The following is a 9,515-nucleotide window of genomic DNA, read 5'->3' as shown; positions in this document are numbered from 1 at the left end:
GCTGCACTTGAATAGGTGTTTAGGAATTGACACTTGCAGTTCGATGACTAGTTTACACGGCCCAGAAGAAGAGGCTTCCAGCAAAAGAGTCAAGAGACGGTCATCATCTCTACATCAAACGAAACCGTTGGCCAGCACTTTAAGACTTGTCCAATTATGAAGCTTTTTTTTCCTATCAAAAATAATTTAAAACCAAATAATCCATTCAAAACATTGCTGCCAGCGGAGAGAGAGGGAGGAGTAACTATCAAACACAGCCGACTTAGATGTTTCAGTGTTTTTTCTTTTTCAAAATTTGTTTGATGTCAATTCTTGTGATAGAAATGGAAACCCCTTCTACACAAAACCCGCATCATAAATTCCCTTGAGCGGTGTTCATGTTTCTACTATATCCTCCTTGTTTTGTTGAATAACAACATTGCATTGTTTAATTGGTAGCTTGAGTGAAGTCATGGGAAAGGAAATGATACCTAGCCCTCCAGACCCTGTTATCATTGAACTTAACAGGTTGGAGAACAATCTCAGAGGTATAACTTTGCCAAATTCTCTCTTATTATCAACTACTGTATGCGGGATTTCAAGAATTTGGTTCTCTCTTTATTGCTGTGTTTATTATTGTTCCTTTTGCACTGAGCTCCTCAATTTCGTTTTCTAAGCTTTGTGGCCATTTATCTTTTTATTTGAAGATTCAGTATAGGATTATCACCTACATGGTTATCTCCGTTCTTTGGTCTCTTCGCATATCTGTTTGTGTTGTCTAGTTTCAGTCATATTGGAAAATGTTGGGTTTCTTTTTCCTTGCGTTTATATTCATTTAGTTAATAATTTATTGATGTGCAATGACATTTTCCAAAAAGAAAAGGAAACTGCCTCTTGAAATAGTTGTTACATCTTGTCCGTGGCGAATTTTTGGTTTGGCTTTATCTGACCTTTCCTTAGCTTGATTCTAGATAGAGCTACTTAGCTAACCCTTTTATCTTGGAAGGTTGTTGAGTTATGGATTTGAGAATGGTACGTATATATTTTTCTCATGATAGGAGTTAAGAAACATTTGATCGATTACCATTGCTTGAGTTTGGCTTCACTTTGTTTTCATCTTTCCTTCCTTTCAATTGTGGTTTTCCTACTTTGGACATACCTTGTAATTGGAATTTTGCTCTTGTGTATGCTTCTATTTTACTCCCTTTACTATGGGGTTATTTAGTGGGTAGGTAATTTTATTTGTTACACATTTGGATGATGCATGCGCATGGTATTGTAATGCAACTACATTTTAAAGCTAACAAACTCTTTGTTTACTCCGGATAATAGTGCAAGCTACTTTCAACTACTATAAACTTTGCTCATCTCGTCTCAAACTTTAATATCATGTCATGTTACGGAGCAACCATACCTTGTTTATCACTGACTCTGGCAGAAACTTGCAAGCAAATATTTGAGTCTAAGAAATGAATCTAATTGTTATATCCTTAATGATCTAATGTCTGATACATGTTGAATTACACACTGATATTCCCTTTCGTCGACTGAGAATTTTCTCCAATTTTCGATCGTACCCTGTTCTTGACAGTACTTGCATATTGGCTCCTCAACACACAAACCATCTATAAAATATATTTAAAATAAAATCAAAATCAATTGTGTATTCAATTTAAATGTAGTGAATATGCAGATAGTATATAGTATCAACTAGGTCGAGCAAGTTTCCAAGGTGAGTGGCTATTTCAGGAGTGATCATAAGTTCAAAATATAGGATAGCTTCTCTTGAGCTATCATGAAATCAGAAAATGTGATTTGTAAGAATGATTTCGTTGCACGCTGTTTACTTCTGTTGCCAACTTATTGTATTTATTGGTCTACAGAAAAGGAGAGGGAGCTGGGAGTTGCTCACTGTGAAATTAAGGCCTTGAAGGTGACTGAACTTCTGAAGGATAAAGCTGTAGTAGAGGTTGCTCACTGTGAAATTAAGGCCTTGAAGGTGACTGAACTTCTGAAGGATAAAGCTGTAGTAGAGGTAATAAATTAACTGAATAGATAAGGCCTTGAAGGTGACTGAACTTCTGAAGGATAAAGCTGTAGTAGAGGTAATAAATTAACTGAATAGAAAGTTTGCAATTTATTTCGAGTGTGCCGTGTGCTTATCTTTCATTTACCTTCAGCTAAGCAATGAGCTGACAAAGCTTGAATCGAAGCTGAGAAATGTCGAGAAACATCTTCAAGATAAGGTGCTTGACAATTATTCTCAGGAGTTTACTTTCTTAATTTTATCAACTTTGTGTAGCTTTCATTATTTATTTATAAAATTAAATATATAATGCATCACAGAATCTTGAGATAAAAAAACTACTGAATGAGAAGAAAGAGGCATTGGCTGCACAATTTGCGGCAGAAGCAACTCTAAGAAGAGTTCATGCAAATCAAAACAATGAAGAGTTTGTTCCAGTTGAGGCTATTATAGCTCCCTTTGAGTCTGATATTAGAAAGTACAAATTTGAGGTATGAAACTAAGCTTGCCGGACAACAATTACAAAGTAAAAGCATTGTTTTTTTTTTACTGTGTCTTGTTCTGTAAACTGCAGATTGCATCTCTACAAGAGGACATAAAGGCATTAGAGAGACTAATAAAATCCAAAGATGTAGCATTAGTAGAAGCTGAAAGAACATTGCATTCTGCTAATGAACGGGCAATGATTGTAGAAAATTTGCAAAACCAGAACCTTGAACTGAAGAGGCAAAAAGAGATATGCCAGGTATAGCCACAATTTGTTGGCATTTTTTTCTCCCTTTCGAATATATTTTATACATGACTACCATGTCTCAGGAAGAAAACAGACTACTAGAGAAAGCGAACAGGCAGAAGGTTTTGGAGGTTGAGAGTCTTTTTCAGACTATCAGGGAACTTGAGGAATCCATTCTTGCTGGTGGTGCAGTTGCTAACGCGGTCCGCGACTACCAGAGGCAGGTCGCTGAGTTAAATGTAAGTTACATGAACCTTAAATTCTGGCCCAACTTTCAATTTAATTTTATTACTATTTGCAACTCTTTTGAGTGCAGCACTAAACTAATGAATTCTCAGAAAAAGGATGCCTTAGGCTTAACTTTGTTCGGTGGTATCAGTTTCTATGAATTCTAAGCTATTACCAAACTGTAACATAGGAAGAGAAGAAGACTCTTGAAAGGGAACTGGCCAGAACTAAGGTCTCAGCAAATCGCGTGGCAGCAGCAGTAGCAAATGAGTGGAAAGACGAAGGCGAGAAACTCATGCCTGTCAAGCAATGGATAGAAGAGCGCAGGTTTTTGCAGGTAGTGCCTGCGTATGTGTGAATTCTGTCGCTAGTTATATGCTTTAAATGTCGTATTGAGGCTACATCATTAGCTAGATATAATATGATTTTTATTTTACTAGGAAGCTTTAGTTATACAAATAGCTTTAGTAGTCGTGTATTTTATCTGCAGGGAGAGATACAGAGGTTGAGAGACAAGCTAACTATATCAGAACGAACTGCCAAGGCTGAAACTCAACTCAGGGTAGGAGATGCTACGAACATAATTTCTTTTTTTTTTTCATTTAAACTGTCCACATGCGTAATAAATATTTCCCTTCCCTAACCCCCCAAACCCCTCCCTTTACAGGATAAATTCAAGCTGAGGCTAAAGATACTAGAAGAAGGTTTGAAGGGTGCATCAAATTCTGAGCCAGTGAATGGATCTAAATTTTGTAATGGAAGTATAAACAAGCGATCATCATCTCAGACAAGGGCTTTTGTTGCTTCCATTAGTAGTTCAGTCCTCCAGCAGCCTGATCCAGTTTCAGTTGTGGAATCAACTGGAAAAATAGTACGAACAAATAGCTTGAACAAAAAGTTCAGTGCTAGGGAAATTCTTGCTAAAAAGAATTTATGGGCCCCAAGAAGCAAATTCTTTGATGGTCGCGGGAAGGAGAATTCAGAAGAAAAGGTTAATTCTAATGGGCATGTACATGTTATTAGTCCTGAAAAAGAAGAGGTTTCCAAAGAAGTGAAAACCAGTGATTATGACGATATTGCACCACAAACTAACGGTAATCTGGAAGATAAGAGTAAAGATTTGGTTTCAGGTTTTCTTTATGACAGATTGCAGAAGGAGCTTATTGATTTAAGGAAATTGCTTGAGCAGAAAGATGGAGCATTGAGTGTGAAGGATGATGAGATCAAGGTGAGGAACATAGTTAAGTGCTTAATCAATATTCTGAAAGGTTGTTGTTGTTTATTTTTGTGATTTATGCAGTTGCTTCGAAGAAAGATCGATGCTCTGAGCAAGGCATTGGAAGTAGAGTCCAAGAAGATGAGGAGAGAAGCTGCAATAAGAGAGAAAGAAATAATGATCAATTTTGATGATAATAAACAAAAACTCAAGGCTACAAGCAATTACAAAAGGTATATCCTTGCTTTTCTTAATTGAAAGGAACTCCCTGAATAAATTTGTAAGTTCTCCCAATTTTCAGAGGTATTATATTAGTTTCTGAAAGGGAAAAAAGAGCAGGAAAATGAACTCATTCTGAACCTCAAAGCAATATTCTTTGCACTTCTATATCTATATGTAGAAGCACAAATGCACCTCAGACAGAAGTTAACTGAATAATGGTGGCAAAATGAAACTATATATATTACTAATATTCAAAATAGAACTTTTATCACTTGCAATGAGACATCCGTATTTCTATCATAAAACATATGAAACTAATGTGCTATCTTCGATATCGCCATGCCATACGATGTCAAGAATCAAAATTGTTTATCTTTTTCAAGCTCTTTTTCCTTTATGCAGCCTTGATTATCATTCTGATACTAATGTTACCTTATTGGTTACTATTTCTTCAGATCTGTGAAGTCACTGAGTGCAAGCACTTAAGTTTGGAAAGGATGAAGTCTGCTTCATGAGAAGCCAAGGGCTGTACTTGAATTGTTGGGTCTATTTGTAAATATTAAACATAAGATAATACAAGTTGTTATGAAATTTCCTTTGTTAATACTGAAAAGATGATAAGTGTAAAGTGCATGTCTTGTTATGCTTTACCGATTCAGTGTTCTCAAAAGAGTAATAAATCTGGCTCTTCTCAATGGGGGAGAACAAACTGTCAGTTAGTTCAGTTTTTACAATTTCTAACACACCAAACTGAGCCGATTTAAAAATGAAACCGATCCAAAAGAAACCTAGTTATTTCGGTTCACTTTGGTCAGTTCTGGGTTGTTATGAGCTTTTTCACCTCCAACAGAAAAAGTATGGGTTTTTGCCATGATCAGAAATACAAAAGAGAAGAAGAAATTGTGATATTGAAGGCCAAAGAAGATAATAGATAACAGGTGTTGGCTTCGGGTGTAGATCCAAACCTTAGAACAAGCATGCAAATCAAAGATTTCTCTAAGTTAAAAAATCAGGCGAACTTGATAGTTCAGATAAACTTGGAAATTCAGGCGAAGCTCGAAGCTGAGTTCAGGCGAACCTACAGTTCAGGCGAGCTTTAGAAGTTCAAGCGAACTTGGAAGATCAAACGAGCATTGGAGGTTCAGGCGAAGTCCAAGTGCTGGCGAGCTCCAAGTACAGGCGAGCTCTAAGTGCTGGCGAACATAAGTCATACAGGAGAGCTTTGCAATTAGGTGAACTCACAGAAAACAGATTCCTGGTCTGTTTTTGATACGGGTGTATCTTATCTTTAGAAAAGCGATCCTCATGGGAGCTTGAGGATAGGTGATTCTCATGATATCTTAAGAATAGTAGTGTGAAGCGATACAGCGGAGCACAGGTGGAAGCGTGGAACGAGATGGCGAGCAGCAGATTCGAAGAATCCAGATTTCAGCTCGTGAGTCGACTCATACATGTACATGAGTCGACTCATCATGTTGAGTCGACTCATGACTGTCATGAGTCGACTCACGAAACTCAGCCGTTTTGTCAAAAGCTTCTGCTCGGTCAACTCATCAGCTTATGGGTCGACTCATCAGTCATGAGTCGACTCATATGCAGTCATGAGTCGACTCATCAAGATTTCCTAGGCAGACTCGGTTTCTGTTTTGAAGGAATTCTAGTTTGGTTTGGTTTTGGTTATTTACCAGATTGTCATCATGTTGTAAACCCTATAAATAGGGACTGTTTAGGATTCTAAACAGGAAGTGAGAGGTCAAGATGTAGATCTAAAGGGTTTTAGGTCTAAGTGGGATCCTGATCAAAAGGATTAGGGTTTAGATTTGTGAGGATCTTAGAGATCTTAGATCAGAGAGATTCTAATCTTTGTATTAGGGTTTAGAGAGGATTGAGAGATTGTTCTCGATTCTAGTGAGCTTGCGAGGAAGAGATTTATAATAATTGATTCTTCATAATCTAGAGAAGGTATTTTCCTTCGTCATATACTGAATTGTTCTTGTGTTTTAGTTGTCTTCTTCCCAACCCACCTTTTGGTAATTTCACGATCAAATGGTGCTCGCACGGCAACTCGTATCAAGTTGGTATCAGAGAATCAGATCCGGTGAAGGGGCATCCTGTGTATGGTCCTGACTCGATCGCAATACAAGAAGCTTAGCGAGATCCTTTTCTTTGGAAGGAGTTCAGAGATTAAGAAAGAAGAAGATGACTGAAGTCAACAAAGATGGAGGGGCTCGAGAGTTTCCTCAGGTGAAGTTCTAACTTAAATGAAACTTCAAGTTTCTAAAGAGGGGACCCATGATACGGGTATATATTCTTTTTAGAAAAGCGATCCTCATGGGAGCTTAAGGATAAGTGATTCTCATGATATCTTAAGAATAGTGGTATGAAGCGATACGACGGAGCACAGGTGGAAGCATGGAACGAGACGGCGAGCAGTTGATTCGAAGAATCCAGATTGCAGCTCGTGAGTCGACTCATACATGTACATGAGTCGACTCATCATGTTGAGTCGACTCATGACTGTCATGAGCAGCCGTTTTGTCAAAAGCTTCTGCTCGGTCGACTCATCAGCTTATAAGTCGACTCATCAATCATGAGTCGACTCATATGCAGCCATGAGTCGACTCATCGAGGTTTCCTGGGCAGACTTGAATTCTGTTTTGAAGGAATTCTAGTTTGGTTTGGTTTTGATTATTTACCAGATTGCCACCACGTTGTAAACCCTATAAATAGGGACTGTTTATGGTTCTAAACAGGAAGTGAGAGGTCAAGATGTAGATCTAAAGGGTTTTAGGTCAAAGTGAGATCCTGATCAAAAGGATTAGGGTTTAGATTTGTGAGGATCTTAGATCAGAGAGAGATTCTAATCTTTGTATTAGGGTTTAGAGAGGATTAAGAGGTTGTTCTCGATTCTAGTGATATTGTGAGGAAGAGATTTGTAATAATTGATTCTTCATAATCTAGAGAATGTATTTTTCTTCGCCATACTGAATTGTTCTTGTGTTTTAGTTGTCTTCTTCTCAACCCATCTTTTGATAATTCCGCGACCAAAGGGTGCTCGCACGGCAACTCGTATCAGTTTTGACCTAGGGTTTCCCTATAAATAAGGAACCATGACTGCCACTTAAACAGAACTTTGGTAGAGCGATTCCTGTAGCGATTTTTTGGCAGAGATTTTTGCAGCGCCTTGAGCTGCGATTTTTCAGAGAAAAATCTCACACCTTGAGAAATAAAAAGAGAGATATTTTTGAGTGATTTCAAGGAGTTTGAGATCATCTCTTGCAAGCTTTGTAATTTTTTTTAATATTCAAAGGAATTTTTTTGTGTGGCTCCCGAGGACGTAGACAAGTTGCCGAACCTCGCTAAAATTTTGGTGCTCTCTTCTATTTTTTCCTTACAAAGTTTTCTTTTATTTGCTGTGATTTCTTCTTACCTTCTTTCAACACAAGATTCAGAGGGCACGTTCCGCAAGAGGGTTTATTTGACAGGTTGTCGATAGGATGAATCCCCAACAATTGGTATCAGAGTTTCATTCGGATTAGATCTGTGTGAGAGCTATGGCAGAAGAAGACAAATCAAATATTGAGAAGTTTGATAGATCAGACTTCGCCTACTAGAAGTCACAGATAGAGGACTATCTATAGCAGAAGGATTTTTAGCGTTCGTTGATAGGTAAAGCAAAAGGAAAGAAGAAAGATGAGACCGACGAGGACTGGGAAATATTGGATCGAAAGGTTCTAGGGTAGATCTGATTGTTGTTGGCCTTCTTGTTTTGATGATGATTTACAAACAATTTACTACTAATGTTGTTTGTCTAGTGTTTGTGCATTCGTATGTATTGTAGACAAACAACGTTGTTGGAGGATGGATGGAATAGAGCTTCAACGATCATATCCAAAGGAGGTTGGCGGAATGTCGGTGAAGCCTTGCTATTCAAAGTTCAAGATCCAAGTTAAAGCTTCATCCGCAAGATTACCAAGATAGAGCTTCGTTGAAGATCAAGATTGCTTGGGTAATTTAGTTTAGGAATTTATATTATGTGTGTTAGTACTTTAAGCTCAATCATATACACACATACACGTTTTGGTTTTTGTATATATATAGTTATATATATACATATATGTTTTGGTTTGATAGTTTTCAAGTTTTACTATGAAACAAATGAATAGAATTGGAAAATACTATTTTGTTTCATGTTCATATGCCTATATATGATTTCCCCTTTAACAAGCTTATATTTAATGAAATCATATTTAGTGTTTTGAATATATTTGCATAGAATATACAATTTTATGAAAATATTCCATTTCTAGGTTATAGACTTCATAACAACATATTATATCTTTTATCAAGTCTATACAATCATTTCATAAGGTTTCAAAATGTTGTTTAAGTCAAAATATCAAAATATCAATTTTTAGGTTTTCATGTTTTGGACTAGTTTGTAAAATGATGATATTTTTCTTTTGGGAAGTCCTTTTTGATAACCAGTCATTGTAGCATGTTTATTATCATGTCTACAATCATTCCCCAAAGTTTTACATTTTTTGGAATTTATTTGATATTTTTAAACAGTGTTTTAAAATCAGCTCTAAAACCGATTTTTTCTGGAATGTCAGTTTTCGGTCGACCGGTACGGTCGACCGGTCAATTGACCATTCGTCAGTATTTCTCCAGAGAGTCGTCAGTCGACCGGTCCGTTCGACTGAGAGCTCAAATCGGTCGACCGACAGAATTTCCGGTCGACCGACGTTAGTCCAGAAAGTTTTCTTCGTGTTTTTGCTCTCATCGGTCGACCGACGGGATTTTCGGTCGACCGACAATGTGACCGTTGGACTTCTAACGGCTATTTCTGAGCTGTTTCTCTGGGGGCTGTTTTGTCATTTGTTTTGGGGGTTTTTGCTGAGATTTCTAGTGGGTATATATACCCCATTGCTGATGTCTTTTCAAAATAGATTAAGAGAGTTTTAAAAAAACAAGTTTAAGAAAGTTTTAAACAAGGGTTTGAGTTTGTTTAGTTTGTTTTTGGGGTTTGTTGTTACAAAGAGGAGCTTGCATCACCAGTTGAGGATTTCATCCTCAAAATCTTCTCATCCTCTCTTTGTGTTTATAGA

General features: G+C 37.2%; 1 protein-coding gene across 1 annotated transcript; it reads left to right on the top strand.

Annotated features, from left to right (window-relative positions):
* On the top strand, positions 259 to 5,014 carry LOC109822860 (microtubule-associated protein 70-2). Its single transcript, XM_020389123.1, has 11 exons — positions 259 to 527; positions 1,863 to 1,948; positions 2,160 to 2,225; positions 2,326 to 2,496; positions 2,580 to 2,750; positions 2,822 to 2,977; positions 3,157 to 3,303; positions 3,457 to 3,528; positions 3,634 to 4,194; positions 4,267 to 4,415; positions 4,860 to 5,014. Exons 1-11 carry the CDS (start codon positions 452 to 454, stop codon positions 4,888 to 4,890), a joined length of 1,686 nt encoding a protein of 561 aa, XP_020244712.1. The 5' UTR covers positions 259 to 451; the 3' UTR covers positions 4,891 to 5,014.

The sequence above is a fragment of the Asparagus officinalis genome, chromosome 8, assembly GCF_001876935.1.
Source record: "Asparagus officinalis chromosome 8, Aspof.V1, whole genome shotgun sequence".
Lineage (NCBI taxonomy): Eukaryota > Viridiplantae > Streptophyta > Magnoliopsida > Asparagales > Asparagaceae > Asparagus > Asparagus officinalis.
The sequence above is the reverse complement of the archived record's forward strand: the minus strand, read 5'-3'. Positions and strand labels throughout refer to the sequence as shown.